General features: G+C 36.7%; 1 protein-coding gene across 1 annotated transcript in view; it reads left to right on the top strand.

The window, feature by feature from the left end:
• The first annotated feature begins 8,373 nt into the window (after positions 1-8,373).
• The window catches only part of LOC122809713 (cholesteryl ester transfer protein), an 840,169-nt gene continuing 830,258 nt past the window's right edge, over positions 8,374-18,284 (top strand). The window contains exon 1 of the mRNA XM_044081408.1: positions 8,374-8,667. Within this exon, the coding sequence (XP_043937343.1) occupies positions 8,544-8,667 (124 nt within the window). The 5' untranslated portion in view covers positions 8,374-8,543. The remainder of the gene's footprint in view (positions 8,668-18,284) is intronic.

Below are 18,284 nucleotides of genomic sequence, written 5' to 3'. Positions count from 1 at the left end.
ATGCATGTTAAGGTATTAGCAAAAATGGACTGTGACTTTGCTAGGTATGATGTTTTGTATAGGTGAATTCAATCAATATGAGTCTGTTCAGTCAGGAGGACATCATCTGAATTTTCTGAAATAATTCTGGTAGCTATCTAATCTGAGGGTAGTTTATGTGTTCTAATCTTCCAGACAGAATGTACTGTAAAATGGTCACTTAGTGTGTTAAAAGGGACTTGGATTATGTGTCATTTATTGGGCACTGACCTTTTGTCCTCCTTGAAAGGCTTCTTCTATTGACAATTATTCTCCTTGTGTTTCACAGATTGCACCACATCTTCACAACAATTTTTTTCCTCACATAAGTAATTTTCTAATACTGTTTAAAAATTAAGATATGTTTCTATACTCTGTATAACTTCCTTGAGACCTCACTACAACTATTTGCATCTTATCACCTTATCTGCTATTAGATTCATATTGCTTAACCTTATTTCTTTTGTGATTCAATGACTCACTTAAATTCTAGACCATTCCCTCATCTTTCCTCTCTGGTTTCCTTAGCCACATTTCTCTTACCTTTGCTATCTTGCCATTTACTTCTCTCATTCAATTATTTTTTATTTCCTCCCTCATTGCAGTTTCTTTACTGTGTTATGCTCTTACTACTTTGTTTTCTGCCTGACATTCTCTTTTCCTTGTCTCTTTCTCTCTGACTTATTTCCACATTGAACCACCTCAACTCATTTCATTCTTATGTAACTGCTCTTTCCCTCTCCCTGTCAGCATTTTGGTACGCTCATTTTTATTTTGATAGTTATTTATTATATATGAAGTTATTTAAGTGTCAGCACAGAAAAATACAAGTTACCTGTTTAGTCTGCCTTGTGTTTATAGCTAAAATCCTACATTTGCCCCTCCTATGTCCCTTCTTGTAACCCACCAGCCATTCCAGGCCATCATGGAGGATTTATGTTCATGGTTCCTTCCACTGTGCTTCACAGAATACAGCAAACCTTTCTTACAACATCCCTTCAATAAATTTTTCCACTTAAGTCACCTGAAATATATATCCCAGAGTATCATTTCACCTTTAGTTTGATAAAGTGTTCTTATTTTTTATTGGGTTTGTAACTGGAGTAACTGTAGGTTAAAATATGGTTTATTGTTGATTTTTATTTTATTATTATTTGCTTTATTGAAATTTCAACCTTTTTTCATCTGATAGTATGTGTACTGTGTTCTTTGCTTGTTGTGTGTTTTTGTCACTGCAATGTATATGTGAATCAGTAAACCTGTTTCTCAGAGGTTCATAGGTTACTAGGTTGTTACTAGGTTATTGTCAAGCTTATGGGTCTAAAATAGCCTCCCTGGCTAAGGATAATCACTAGGCATTCTTTAGCTATGTCCATAATCTATAGGGGAATACCCAGCTATGCACTGAACTGGCTGTGGATGGCACCACACATACTAAATTAGAGGTAATAGCCAACCTACTAGCTGACAGATTTGGAGCAAACTCCACCCCCTTGCCTTTGCCGGTCATCCCCTAAAGTATACCTGTCACCATTTCTATGACTATTATCTCAAGAGAGCAGTTGTTACTAGATTATTGGCTCAAGAGCCATAGAATTCCATCTTGATTGGTGCCAAAGCAACAGATTAAAGCCAAATGCAACCAAATGCATTATTTCCTTTGGGGAAAGCTAACATCCCTGTTCATTACATTACAGACATCACCCTCCTATGTACAGACCTAATGGTATGTAATCTGGGTACTCAGGTTGATAGCAATCTGAACTTCGACGACCACATAGCCACAATGGTAAGGAAAGCCTTCCATGTGACACATCTCATTAGGAAAGGCATCACATCTAGATCAAAGGATGCTATAATTCCATTATATTCAGCCCTTATCATACCAAGAATTGAGTACAGTGCTCACTTTTACATGTATCTCACCAGACAACTACAACAGCTGGAGAAACCGCAGAGGTTTCTTACCAAGGAAATGCAGGGTACACAAAACAAGTCTTACATGCAAAGACTGAAAGCCTGTCACTGTCTCCAACAGGTTGCTAAGGGGTGACCTTTGCCTGGCTTACAGAGCAGTCTGTCTCCTGGCCCTAATGGAAATGCTACACATTCATAAATCAAACTGCATGAGGGTCACTTGTTCCAGGGATCATAACCTAGCCTCTGACATGAACAAATCATGCTGGCAAGATAGATGCAACTCCCAGAGACTATCCCTTCTCTGGAAGAAGCTTCCCATTAACATTAAGCAGAGTCCTTCCCTGACCCTCTTCAAGCGCAACCTAGATTAATGGATAGGTGACAGTATATTCACTCCTGGGGTGGCACTCATGCCCCTCATGGACAGAGGCAGTCATTATTAATTATCATATATTCACTCATCTGCATACTTTTTTCAATTGTGTCAACTTGGGATAAATATGGCTAGACTTGTAAAGGCTCCAGGGCTACTAGCCTAGGAACCTCCTATGAACCTATAAACATATGAACAATGACCCAAGGAATATGTTGCCTAAACATGCTCAAATATGTAATAATTTCAAGAGTTTTATTTTTTGGACTGGAGAAAATGCAACCAGGCTCTGAAGCCTATGTCAGTTAGGGAAACATTGTTTGAATACAAATAATTATTGTGGTAATTAGGGAAACATTGTTTGAATACAAAGAATTAGTGTGGCAGTTAAGACTGACTATCACTTAGCCTCTAGGACTAAATGGAAGTGCTTCTATAAATTGTATTTATTTATTTGAATTTGTTTATTGGGGTAGAGCAACTCTGACCAATTTCAGTCTCAGCTCATGGTTGAAAACTGACCAGACATACAAAACAGATGAGTGCAATAACACAAATGACACTAGAACGGTACAATGGTAGAGTAATGCTTTGGAGATGCAGTAAATTCAATGTATTAAGTTACACCATGCACAAAAGTTTCAAAACATTTCCAAAATTAGATTAAAATAAATTAGGGATGTGAAGAGGCGCAAAGGATTTTACTGGTTGAGTTTGAGTGGAGACGAATTAAAGCAGACTTAAGTGACATGTCCTTAGGAGTAAAAGGTACATTCTAATTGATTTAAATAAGTGTGATTTTAGTTGAAAATGGAGCTTGATCTAAGAGTATGAGTCTTTAATTTCACTTGGGAGGGACTCCCAGAGCTTGGACCCTAGAATTAAAAATGCATGGTTAGATATACACAGATTGGAGTGTGGGATTTGTGTTTCAGGTTTCTTAGGTTGTATGTAGGGGGTATGTCTTATTAGTTTTGAGAGTATGTTTATGTAAGACTCTGAACAGGTGTAGGAGCCAATTTGCCTTTTCTAGTGTTATACAGTGATATTCATGTGTTGGGGAATATCTAATAAGTGTGCATATGTTGTTTTATAGTATTTGAATAGTGGTGGAGTTTTTCATAGAGGGTGCAGATATAAGAAGGAAGCTGCATTTGAGCTGAGGGAGTACAATTCCTTTGCTTATTACACATGTGGTGAAGTGTGAGAGAAAGGGGGATATTCTTTGTGTCCAGAAAGTAGGGGATATTTTTTTTTACCCATATTCTTGAATATGCAGATGAAAATTGAGTTAGGGGTCTAACCAGAGATCAAAATACCTGAAAGAGAGGACTTACTCTAAGGGGTGGTTGTTGTGATTATAGATTGTTAATGTTTTTATGGATCCACTGAGATTCTGAATGTGCTGAATTTTTGTTTAGTACCAAAAAGCATAGATTTCATTTTGGATGTATATAGTATGAGGTTTTTAATAGTAATCTGCTCACTGAGGTGATTGACGTCAGATTGTAGATTAGGCTGCACAGCAGTTAGGGTGTGACTGAAGCTGAATGTTATCGTAGTGTATTAAAGCTGCATTTGTAAAATTATGATTTTTAGGAAAAATCAGGTAAACACAGTGAATTGTAGAAGTTTATTAAAAATTACTGAAATTGTTAAACAATATAAGTAAAATTTGGTGAGTATTTTTTTAATTATAATTTGAAACCTTATACATCACAGAACATAGTCACATGTTGTTGTATCTTGCTTATTTAAAAGTGCAATAAACACAAAGGAAAATACTGTCCATAGATGAATTGAATTAAAATTGTGTACTTTCAGCTAACAAAGATGCAGACTTCATCAGAAGAATAATAATAGAAAAATAATGACATACTTCTTTATATTGCATAAAATCTCATGATATAAATCACCACTGAAATTACTTGATATATAATTGTTTATATTTTATATTTATTGGCCAGATTCCAGAACCTTGCCAACTGCATCAGAGCTATTTATTTATTAGAACAAGATGGAAGTTGATGTCTTGTATTATCACTAACAAAAACACTAAAAAGCAATATATAATTTCAGAGGTGCAGCTAAGGCGGGGTGAAGGGGCAGCTGCCCTGAATGCAAAGTGTCAGGTGGTACAATCAGCAGGCTTATTGTCTTCAGGGTATTACTGGCATTCATAAATGAATGCTATTGCATTTGCAGTCAGACCTGAAGTGCTTGCTATAGTTTAAAAAGAGAGAAGAGCTTTTTTTAAATTTATTTTGCTCTCAATTTAAAGTTGAGGAGACGTCAGACTGGAGAATAGAACATGATGCCAGAATAGCTTGCTACACTTCACATTCCCTTTATTCCTTTATTCATGAGCTCATATACTGCCAATAATATATATATATATATATATATATATATATATATATATTTTTTTTTTTTTGGAGCTTTCTACATATTCTTCAGCCAGTTTTTAAAGCTAGTAATTAAGTGGACCCATATTGACTGACAGCCAGTTTTTCAAAAGTTGGACAACTGAGCACAAAGTGATAATCAGTTTTTGAGACTACATTTTTTATAAGGAAGCCCCACCACCACCACTACCAGCATGTCCCTAAAGCCCTTTCCAGTCAAGAGCATAATATAATCAAATGCAAGGTAGGTTATATTTCAAGGAAATGACCAAACCATGAACGCAGGATGTATCTTCCTGCCAAGTGCTATTTGTCAAGCCCTTGACCATTATGCATATTCCAGGATATTTGTGTGGAGATGTTGCTTCATCCATACTTGGATGCCAAGTTTATCCTATTCATGGTTGCAAGATTGCCAGATCCTATCCCAGCAAGCAATAGTCTTAAGTCATAAGTCACTTGATTGAATTCCAAGCCATTACAGGATATCAAAAAATAAAAAAATCATAGGCCACAGTTAGTACACAATAAGCAAATAATGTACACTTCTTCAATCAGCCATGTAAAAATATATATTTTTTAACTCTTTACTCTTTGCAACCAAGGCCTGTTAGCGATCAAGTCATAGTTTTTCTGAGCTAAAGTCCCTCTTTAAACAAGGTAAGAAGCTTAGGATAACACACTTCTCTAAATGGATAATACTTTTTCAGAATAGCCACTCTTCATGTTATACACAAACACTGTCTCTATTATACACACTTCATGTATATAACTATGTGACCCACTTTATTTGTTCGCATTTGCCAATATTCTAGAATCACAGAAACTGGTTCATGTACATTCTGAGGTATAGAGGTTGCATAAGGTATACTTCGAGTAAAACAAGCACATGAACTCAAATAGCCTTTCATAAAGTTGCTGATGGTCATTTAACTTCTGCTGAAAGGCTATCTATCAGCTATTTTATTACTATTAACCTCGAATCAAAAGTTATCTGCATTCCAAGAAATACAGGAATGCATTGGAGGAAAAGGCTGGCAACTTTTTAAAGCTATACACATTGTGTTAAGACAGGAAGAAATGTCGTGTGTCAGTTTTTTCCTGTCCAAAAAACTGTCAGCACATACCTAAGTTTAGAAAATAATTGCAAATACACAGTGCTGCTGTTGTTTCACTATGCAATGGCTTTTGTGACAGTCAAAAGTCAGGGCCAGGGGAAGTTATCCTTGGTGAGCTAACAAATGGGATGAAATGTTTTAGTCATTATTGTAAAGATGCTAGTTACCCCTAGACATTTCTAATAAAATCTATGTAAAGATAAACTCTATATAATTTTAACATTGTATTTGTTTAGTATATTTTTCTGAAAAGAAAGTAGCTTCCTTAGGCATGATTCCAGAAATATTGAATTTCTTGTAAAACTACTGAAAGTTTTTGTTAATAAATGAAACCCATATCACACTATAGTTCTGCTTCATTTATTATTTTAACCTATAAACTGCAGCATTCTACTACTAGTGTCATATTCTGTGGTATGGACTCCACTTCTGTTAATGTTGTACACAGCTTCTCATCTCAGTCTCTCTAGTATTCCTGTTTCTCTGCAAAGCTTTGCCATTTTTTCATGTCATCTTTCAATACATCATTTTTATTTCTCCATGTTGCTTGAGGCCCATCAGGCTTCAGCATGGATCTGTCCTTCTTCATTTCATGGTGGACAGATGATTGCATAAGCTGTAATGCATGCAGCCAATGCAGTTTTCTTTAGAATGTCTCTAATTCCATCCCTAGTAACAGATCTGGGTACCTATGTCATTACTGTCATGCATGTAGCCATTGTTTTTTTTAATATCTCTAATTCCATCCCTATTAACAGATCTGGGTACCTATGTCATTACTGTCATGCATGCAGCCATTGTTTTTTTAATGTCTCTAATTCCATCCCTAGTAACAGATCTGGGAACCTATGTCATTACTGTCATGCATGCAGCCATTGTTTTTTTTTTAGTGGCTCTAATTCCATGCCTGGTAACAGTTCTGGGTACACATGTCATTACTCTCATGCATGCATCCACTGGGGTTTTCTTTTAAATAGCTGTAATGGCATGCCTGGTAACAAATTTGGGTACCCATGTCACTTCAGGGACATTTTATGCTCTCCCGAAACTATATGTGTATGTACACGCACACACACACACACACGCACATGCACGCATGCACGCACACACACACACACACACACACACACACACACACACACACACACACACACACACACCACATACTAGGTTAGCAGCCCTTGCGGGCCATTTTAAGCCTATCCAATTTCCCTTTTAATTAACGTATCTCATTTGGTTAGAGATTGGCCTTACACATCCCATGGTTGATAATTATATGTTACCCCTAATGGGAATAACTGGGATCATAACCATAGATAATTTGAGGGGGACCTATGCACGGATAAAGCATTTATAAGCTGATTCTGTCCATTAGTAGTACAGGGGGCAGTCCTGGGGTAAATTAACTATTTCCTATCCATAGATGTAAGGTTGAGCTTGAATATGGACAGGGATAAACTTTGTTTTATGTAGGTAGGGAGTCTGCTCCAGAGCAGTGTTATCCTCTTGGGGATATACCTGCCCCTGCAAACATTTCTGTTGATGTTGCAGAAGAGGTCTAAATCCCAAGACTGAGTATTTCTGATGCCATTTGACTTGTTGATGTGGAATAAAACCATCAGTAACGAGTCAGAGAATACCTTGTTTGTCAGACACAGGTCACAGTTTAGCAATCTGTAGAACAACAAGTATAATGGCATATAATGACTCTTTCTCTCTCTCTCTGTCTTTTTGCTTTGTATTCATTGAATGTTATATTTTCATCTGTTAAGTATATTAAGCACACGTGTCTCTTCCCAGAAGAACCTGAAAGCACTACTCTGGTTATGAGTTGCTTAGAGTCATGCACATATGCAAACAGAGATAACGGAGTCAAATCCAGGGCTACAAGATAGCTTGTAAGCAGTTTATCCCTCTGAGCTATACTGCAAGACCTACATAATATATTGTCTTTCCTTGTATTGTGCCTGCAAATGCATTTTGGGCTACAAATAATTTATTTACCTATTAGTTTATTTAAGCAAAATGGTAAACTGCTAACTTACCATTTAACTAATGGAATTATTAGTAAGGTATGTATCAGTAGTAAAGCCTTGAATTTTGTGCAGTTTGTCCAATAACCATTAACTTCAGCTTCACAAAATACATTGTTTCAGCAGTTAAATTCAGGCCCATGCTAGGGCTTTACACTGGAAGCCAATGTTACTAGGTAAGGAACCGTCATGACAAATGTAATCTACATATTTTTCCTGCGAACCTGCCAAAAATAACAGGGTTTCACAGAAGGGGAGTTATACAATTTTATTGGCACAGAGAATGGAAAAAAAATACAAAATATGTAGTACACTGCAGAATAACAGATGAAAGACTAGTGCCCATGATTGGCAAGAACTTGTCTATGGAAGAAAGGTCAGTAGTAACGTGAAATTTGTAATTTTTAAGTTTTGTAAATTCTTAAGTTTTTTTTTCCTCTGAAAAGGTATAGGAGGAGGATATCATAAAAGGAAATGTGTTTTCTCCCCAGTAACCAGGGGAAGTGGATCATGTCCTGTTAATTGAGCCGACCTCCAAAGTTATTAAATGTAGCCTCTCCCATACCAGTGTACTCTGCCATTGTTGTAAGAGAAGCTGCTACAGAGTGTGACAGTGGATAAATAGTGCTGATAGAACTCCTGGCTGGACATACGGACAGTCCCTGTGTGGATTACTATGGAATTAATATTGTTACTTGCACTATCTCTACCAATGATCTCATTTTCTTGTGATGTTGAACAAACGTCTATTATGGAAACTGGAATTGCTTGCAGGATCACTAAGCCAGCAGCTGTATTATGTAAGTTGTACTCTCAGAAGCTTTAGTAAAGCATACAATCATTTGTACTGCTGAGTGACAGAGTAAATAAAATAAAAGCAGAAGTAGTCATACATGTTATTATTAAAGGACGTTTTGGTCTGTGCATGTCCTTAAAGTAAGAGCATTGAAATTTTTATAGTTTTTTAAGGTGTCAGAAAAGCTATCACTAATTTCTCACCCCCCCCCCCAAAATATAAATTAATAAATAATCACATGCAGAACAGTGTATGCTCCAGATACAATGCTTGTTAGGCTGGCTGTTAAATATGTTTCAGTATGCAGTTTCTGTTTCCAGAAAAAAGGAGAAATAGCATGCCAACCCAGATTCCAAAAGAGTTACTGTCAGTATAAGTTTGGCCTGATTCTAAAAGACCTGCTCTCAGTGTAAGCGACTTCCTTCGGTGTTATCTATAAACAGGCTTACTATGGGGACCAGATTCCAAAACACTTGTTCTCAGCCTGCTTTCATTGTAAATGGTCACTTACACTGAGTGCATGTCTTTTGGAATCAGGACTGTCTTCCTCAGCATATAAAATGTATATTGGTTTTATTTGCCTTGTGAATAGGTACATTTGTAAAATACACGATTCCATTTAGATTGCATCCCTTTCCCATCATTTACTTTGCATTTTTGTTTTATTTTGGCAGTATTGTAGTGTTTTGTTTATAAGATAATTAATATCTATTTGTATTAAATCATGTTAGCCCAAATGACTATACAGTGTTTGCTAACAATGAAAGATGCAACATTCTTGTTCAGTGTTAGTCACAGAAAATTATTATTATTATTATTATTTTCAATTTCTCCATTTCTTGTCTGTTTTTTTAAGAAATTGCAGAAATCAGAGTGAAAATTTTTAGTGTATCTAACTGCTCTGACTCTTATAAGTGCTAGTATTACTTTTTGGTTGGATGCCTTGATAAGACATTGGATTTAAAGTACGAATTTAGTGTGAAACATTGACGGTGAGCTCACATTTCAAGTAAAATGTTAATGTTCTCCTCATATGTGATAAATCTTGGATAGAAGATGAATAAATGGTTATTCTAGCAGACACTGTTGCAGCTTCAAGATTGTAGTTGCAAAAGTATTCGGTAATGTGCAAATATCTGTGCTTGAATAATCAGGACAGAAGGCTAAATTACAGTTTAGATCTCTACAAGCCATTTATTAAAAAGTCAATGCTGAAAATTTTAAGGACAGCAATAACTAAAGGCACGCTCACTTATTTGTAATTATTTCAACTAAAGGCTGAAATGCGGGCAGAATAACAATGCTCTCTTGTCTGCAGGGCAGAACATAAAGCAATCTAGAAGTGAATGAGTTTAAATTATAGCATCAACAATTTATTTTTGATAGGTCTGTGCTTAGTTACTATCTTAAGCGAGTTACAGATTTGCAGCTTCATTCAGAGGCCAGATGATGACATTCCTTATCACAGCAATCCCACCTGAGATTAACTTGGCACCCTTGGTCATGGTCAGAGTGACCTATTTCTAGATTCACTGCTTCACCACACTATCTTTATTTTCTACCTTAGCAAACACTCATTATTATTGTCTGCCATGAACTGTCCCTTAGTCTTTTGCTGATTTGTATTATTCGTGATTGCTGCTTTTCTCTCTTGTCACTGGGTGCCTGTTTTGCAGCTCAGTTGCATGGTTTTACTGATGGTTCTCAGGAAAACCATGATGAGACTGATAGCTGTGTAGCTACATAGCTGTCCTGAGATGAAAGCACATCTGTATTTCAGCACAGGTATATTCTGCAAATTACATAAAATACTGAATGGCAAGCTGTGATACAGGGAAACAAAACACTATGAGTGCAGGCAAAGAGGCTTTACTAGTTTTGCCACAAGGTGCTATCAGGAAGCATGATTGACATACATGTTTATGTAGTATTACACGTGCATTCTTAAAACAAGATTCACAGTTGCTGTTATTTTATGAACAGAGTTTTAAAAAGCCATGTGATATAGTATTCTGTACTTGAATATACTAGTGTATTGAGCAAACTCACAATTTGCCTAAGCATTTTTTGGGGCAAGTCAAGTACATTTCTTCAAAATATTGACCTGTGAAAGTGCTGTCGTAAAAAAAAAAAAAAAAAAACAGTGTCTCAGAAGGCATACCAAATATTGATCTTGGCCAATGACAAATAAATCAGCTCCTTCTAAAACCAGGTACTTAATATAATCAAATTCAAGACTGTATGATCTTAGAAGAAAAAGGTTTAACACTTTATGGTGATCCTGGATTTCCTAAGTTCATAAGCTTGAGAAACAAGCTTATGTTTGACGGATTTTTTAGGGATGCAGGACTGCTAAAGCTCATAGTAGAGCAAATAAGCGAGCTGATGGTACATTTGACTACTGACGAAATGTGGAAAATGATGAAGACACTGAAACAAAGCAAAACTCCAGATATTGATACTTCACCAGTAAATGTATGGAGGTAAAATAAAGAAAGATGGCTCAATATATTTTGGGAGTGTTCAATTAAGTTTTTAAGAAAAAAATATATCAAGATCATGAAAGCAAACAGTACTAATGGTTCTGACAAAAGAGGGTAGAGACCCTATATTTGTCATCCTCCTAAATATCAATATCTACACTTAATTCCAAGTATAAATTATTTATGTATATAACATCAGTGAGATTAGCAAACAGTATGAGAGTTAATTGAAAATGTGGATTTGGGGGGCTACAGAAGACATTTGATAATAATGAAAAACAAATTGATTGATAAGGACTATTCAAGAAAATAATAATGTGTTGGTAATGGACAGTTTGGCTATAACAAAGACATTAGATATAGCTGAATTGTATTATCTGAAGTGAGTTTTAAATGCCACTGGATCTTTAAAGGACTTTATAGACCTGATTATGGCAATATATTCATATTTAATTGCTCATATAAAGACTCATGGTTATTTTCTGCTCCTCACCAAACTGTCATAAGGGATCTGTTGGATGATCCCTATCACCAATTCTGTTTACCATTTATCTAGAGCCATTGGCTATGACAGTATGAAAATTTGTTGCAGGTGAGTACAAGATAGGATAGTGAGGTAAAGATTATTCATTTTGCTACTGATGAATGATATATTTGACAAGACTCAAGAATATTCTTTTTTTGAAGCTGCAGACGTTTTGTATGTTTTTGGGTCATAAGATTAACACAGTCAAAACTAGAGCAGTGTCAATAAACTGCACATTGATGCAAAGGTCAAGACAAGAGTAAGGATTATTCTGGGAAGCTTCCCATATTGAATATGGTTGATAAATTCACTGCAGGATTTGCTGGATAAGGCTTATGAGGAATTAATAAAGAGGATGCAGTCTGATTTTAAAAGATGGAAAATAAGTTTGGAACAATACCAGATAGTACAAGCTGTGGAGTACTTTGTGCTGCCTCTGCTATGTTCTACATTCCAGTCCAGCTGATACTCTACCTCGTGTTTGGAAGTGAATAAAAAATATGGTGATAGAGTTTATTTGAGAGGGTAGAAGTCCTAGAATGTTTTGGGAAAAGCTGGTGGGTAAGAAAGAAATGAGTAGACTGCTGTAGTGTCACTAATGCTGGAGATCAGGGTTTGACTAGGCAGCAGTTACATTTTAAGCTGAACATTCAGAGCACTGAGAGAATTAGAAAGTAAATTAGTGGGCAAAACACAACAAATTTGGCAAAGGATTAGTAGAAAATTTATATTTTTGAGCTGGGCATATTTATGCCAGCTGTCAAGATATGATACTAAGTCCAGAAAGATTAGAATGTGTACTTAAAGGTGATTGCAGATGTTTTTCTATACTCGAGAGGTTGCAGTGGACCCATAATTTTAGGGAGTGAAAAAATGGCTTAATACTGCATAGCAGCATATTGTTTTTTTTTTGGTCCTGCCAGAGGCTTAATGTATATAAACTGGACCTGAAAATGCTATTGGAAAAATATTTATAAAGGTATTGGCATTTACCAAATCACTTATGCTTAATGATGAACAAAAATAAACAGGCATTAATAAAATTGATACTGACAGTTACCAACAAGCAATAAACAGAACCTGGAAATCTGAGACTGCACCAACATTTTTGATCTTATAGTTACTGTGAATGAGGTAGAGAAGAGATAATGTCGAATCACAAAGGATACCCATGGTGTAGAACCAAACTTGGCATACACGGTAGTCCATGCCTCGATTATGGTGTAGTACTTTAAATATAGTCTATACAACACTTCACTGGAAGTGCCTACTAACTGAATGGGAGTTAATTACTTGATGCAAGTCAGCTGGGGGATTTCATCAAACACATATTATGAAACATAATATGTGTGAATTTTATTCTTGTTAACATTGTATTTTTAAAGACTATAAATATGTTTGTTTCTCATTCAGTAAGCCATGTGTACCATTTAACAACCAATGACATGAATCTAGTGAAATCATGTTTGAAGCAGGACATGCATCTGAACTATGGCTGAAATCCTGTTTTGGATTAAAATTATGTAATAAGTACAATGGTAGTGAACCAGTCAGTATCTTTCTTTCGAGTTATCTTTTAATTTGGAATCCTTATCCTCATTGACTTACACATTTGTATAAAATGATACAAAGGTGCAATAAATGACAGAGCAAGAAAAATAGTATTTCCACTATTAGCTCAATGAGATTATTACTATTAATAAAAGAAAAAAATGTGTATCCCTTGTAGCTGGCATAGTTAAACAGTTAGTGAGGTAACTGAAGATTCCCATAATGTTAGTGCTATCCTCAACCTTTAGGTTTAGAATTGGTAACTGAAACTTCCCATAATGACAGTCATGTCCTCTGCCTTTAGGTTTAGTATCGGCAAATGAAACTTCCCATAATGACAGTGCTGTCCTCAGCCTATAAGTTTAGTATCAGCTGTGGTGGCTGGTGACTTCAAATCAAAGGGGGGCTGCAGGAGACAACTGAATGGGTGGGGTCAATGGGAATGGGTGTGGCCAACTAGAAAGGGGAGGAGCTATGCTCAAAACCACAAAAACTGTAACTTTAAGTAAATACGCTGCCCTGGGTGCCAAACCATCATTATGAGAGTCCAATCAAGACAAAATGAAGTGTAGAAGAAAAAAATATTTCAATCCATTGGCTGCATATCAGCTTACTTAATATCTAGATGGAAACAAAAAGGATGTGAGGCATGAAAAAATAAATTACTTTTTAAATGCATTACTGGAATGCCAGTCAAAATCAAGTATAAGAAAAAAAAGCAGCACTTAACTCAAATCATGTCTTCTTGCACTCCAGTTCTAATTATAATTTATATTCAGCTTTATTAAAGTACCAAGTAACATGCTGAAAGTAGCAATCTCTGTGATACCCCCACTTGTAAAAATGTTTCTTATCCAAAAAAGACCTGCTGCCTGACAACAACTATTTACTTGTTTCATGGGGAAAACGTGATCAAAGTAAAAAATGAAAAGCAAACAAGAAACAAGCTCAACATATATTGCTTAAAGGATTACTGCACAGGATATGGACCACACATGATAGACTGGCATTGTGTTTAGTTTGCAGGTAAAGGCTGTAATGAGCTTAACATAATGTAATCCTGTCCTTTATTACAAATACTGTCATATGCATTTCAATACCCAAGGCTTATATGTTATCTAGTTATGTAAGTATTCTCTGCACGGCAACAACAGAAAGGCTTTCAATGTTGGCAATACTGCTTATTAAAACTTACTTGCATATTACAATATCAGACAAGCTTACCCGATGGCCATTAAAGCACTGCTACTTAAACACAGATCAAAAGGCACTTTCTGAATAATAATAAGCATAAATCAACAGTATAAAAATATGACAGAAACCAGAACATTCTGAAAATCAATGACAGATGAAAATACACTGTAGTACTTGTGTTTACCTTGGATGGGGGGGGGGGATAGTCTGCACATTTACACTACATAACTGCTCCTTGCCTTGCTTGAACACATCCAGAGTCACTACATGGGGGAGTGGGGTGCAACAAGTTTGTCACAATTTGAAGTGTCTCTGGCTGATTGCGATGACCCTGACACATTTGTCATACCTCTCAACCTCAGAGCAAGAAATCTGGATGAAGCCAAACATAGAAGTGAGACAAGGCCCAAAAATAAGGACAATTTTTAAATATTGCTCTTATAAACTTAGAAAGATAATAGGATAGTAGGTCTTGCATTAGTATGAATTTTCTGAAGGGTATGAAATCTGAAACTGAAATGTCTGTCATTATTTCTAACTTCAGTCTTTAATGATTTGCCACTAATTTGCCAAAAAACACAATTTTATGAAAAATGGACCAAAAATATAATGCAAAAATATAAAATCGCCACACAATACAGCTGGGAACCTGTCAAAGAAGGGACATTTTTTAATATTAGTACTGCTAACTTGAGCAGCTGACAAAATAAAATAATCTACATGCATTTCTGAAATAAAAGTAATCTGTAACTGATTATTACAGTTATTTATTTATTAATTGTAAACCCCCCATGTTTTCTTCCAAAATTGTCATTTTTCAGAGGGATTATTAGGGGAAGAGCAACATTTTGAGCCAAAATCGGGGACAGTTGAGAGGTTTTGATATGCCTAATTCTATAAAGCAATTTATTTGCACGTACCTCTCAACCTGTTAATGGAGGAAATCTGGACAAGGCCAAATATATTGGGGGGAACATACAAACACTACTAAAAATTGCTCTTGTATAAACTTACGACAGATTTGCCAGAAAACCACACATTTTATGAGGAACAAACCAAAATTAAGAAGCAAATATCTATTCATTCTGCAAAAATATGGACAGCTGAGAGGTATAGTTCAACCGAAGCTGTCTGAGTTTACTGCCCTTCCCCTCTCAAAATCATGGTCGAATGGAGCCTCCCCCTGCAGCCATTCCAATGTCCCATTCCTTGGTTATTTTGCCCCATTTACCATAAACACTGTAATGTGCATACTGCTTTACTTCTGCAATGATTTGGATTTCATTTGAAAGTTTTATTTTGCATTTTTACAGCACAAACCCCAATAGATATCTGCTAAGCAAAGCAATGCAGTCTCACAATGAAAACAGACTTAGCATTAAAACTTCTCTGCTCTTGAAACTCACATGCATTGAAACCATTGAAACCCACATTCAAAGAAAATACATTTTACCAGTGTCAGATAAAGATTAACTTTGGGCTGTTTTGAAATCATAGGCCCCTTTTGGGCTGTTTTCAAATCATAGGCCCCTTGAACACGAAACATGCACATTTCTTTGATACACCTTCCCGATTGTATTAAATTTTATTCCTTGTACAATACAGTACTGTTGTTAGAGGGCATTTTAAATTTATTGTTTTGAAAATTTTTCCAGTATACAATGAAATAAAATGCATGCACCGTTGACAAAACTGCCCAATTTAGAACATTTCCATCATAAAAGTCTACTCAACCTTCTACAGTCCATCAGTATCAGTAAATATGCACAATCTCTGAAGTAGTAAAAGTCATTTAAATAATTCCACATTAAAGAAATCTGTAACAATGAAGAGGCTGCTGCTAGCAAACAACTTTATATGTCATTGTTTATTCATCTACAAATAAAGTGCCTGTTGCCCTTGGGGAATACATTGCCTATGTTGCATGCATTAAAAAAAATGATAAGCTAGTAATATCGCAATAGGGAATGTATGGCAAACTGATAACAGATTCATAGTTACTACTCTAGGTATCTTCGCCAAAAAGGACTGCAGCATCCACCCCCTTTACAACACAGTACAGTATCAGCAATGCATCTATCTACTGTGGGAGCAGAGCCAGCAGCCTTCTGCATCAAACGCAAGTACACTACCTGTTGTGCTATTAACAATGCAAGCAGACTCAGAATAAGCAGCACTAAAGTTTTGTTCCCCTGCAGCTCTCAGCTCCTTGTAAAATCTATTCGACACGCAGTTGTATCTCTGAACTTGGCAGCACAAGAAATCTGGAAAAAGCCAAAATTTATTTGGGGGGGGGGAACAAATGCCCAAAAACCAGGGACACATTTTAAACATTGCTTGTATAATATTGCAAAGTTGCTAGAATAAAATGCTGTGTTACCACCATACATTTCACTGCCATGTCTTTAACCCAGGGAACCCTGTGCAAAACAGTCAGAGAAACATACTACTATGCCAGATCAGCTGTTTTGTGAAAGAGAGGAAGGCAAACTTAAATGGCTACCATTTAGTGAATTCAATCCTCACCATAGCTGTCAACCTCTTAGCACAATACACCTGAACAAAGCCAATAATGGGGGAATACAGCCCCCAAACATATTCAGTGAATTCAGTTCTCACCATAGCTCTCAACCTCTTAGCAAAAACATGTGGACAAAGCCAGTAATGGGGGGACTACAGCCCCCAAACATTCAGTGAATTCATTTCTCACCATAGATAGCTCTCAACCTTAGCACAAAATACCTGGACAAAGCCAATAATGGGGGAATGCAGTCCCAAAAATAGGGACAAATTTCAAATATCCATGTTATAAACTTAGACAACTGCTAGAATGAAAGATTTTGTGTTACCATGTACTTTCTGAAGAATATGAAGTTTGAAATTCAAATGCCTATTATTTTTAAACATTTAACCAGGGAACTAGTCTGACTTGGAACAAAAGACAATTTTCAGCAGAGCAGGGAAAGATTCCAGACACATCTTTGTAAGATGGGAGGACATGCAGACTCCACCCCGAAGGCACCCCAGCCAAGAATCAAACCAGAGAACCTGTAGCTATTAGGCAGCAATGCACCACTGCACTACAGACTTTGCAAGGAAAAGTGAAGATACAGAAACCACAAATTTTATGAGGAACAGAACAAATGTTGTCTTTCGGCTTTTCCCGGTTAGGGGTCGCCACAGCGGAACTGCGGTCCACTAATGATTGGTAGTTGATTTTTACGTGCCGAGTTACCAGCCCTGATGCACAACCTTCAACGAAGGTATGTCCATTCACGCATGTGTCCATGCAGAAGACACTCTAGCTGAGAATCAAACAGGACAGTGTCTTACTATGAGGTAACAACGCTACTGCAGCAACACCACCGCGGGTAGGAACAGAACAAATATGAGGCACAAATCTGCCAATTCTTTTGCAAATGTTGGTGGGTAGGGAATTCAGGTCCTTGCCACCTGCATCCAAGGTACAGGGTACAAGCCTGAGTATCTCCACCCATCACCATGTGTTCTTTCTAGCCACCAGTATATAGCAACTGGGGCATTTCACACACACACAAACTGTTTCCCTAGCTGCTTTGTTCGTTTCATGAATGAAGCCTCCAGTACAATCCCAGTCACAAATGAAGCCTGCGCAGCAGTGAAATCCCTGTGAGAGCTCACCTCTCAGTCCTCATTGGTTCTGCCTGCAGCTGAAGCAGTCCAGAACTCCTCTGTTCTGTGTGGTTGTCACCGCACAGATTCCTGGGTATCTCTTCTTCTGTATCCGGACTGCTGACAAAGGCAGTCTGAGTTCCCAATGTGTTCGCGGAGGAGTCGGGACTCGTGATTTTTTTTTTCTTGTTTCACAGTTTTTTCTTTTGTTTTTTC

The sequence above is a fragment of the Protopterus annectens genome, chromosome 8.part0, assembly GCF_019279795.1.
Source record: "Protopterus annectens isolate FY-2018-M chromosome 8.part0, PAN1.0, whole genome shotgun sequence".
Classification (NCBI taxonomy): Eukaryota; Metazoa; Chordata; order Ceratodontiformes; family Protopteridae; genus Protopterus; species Protopterus annectens.
This window is presented reverse-complemented; position numbering and strand designations above follow the sequence as displayed.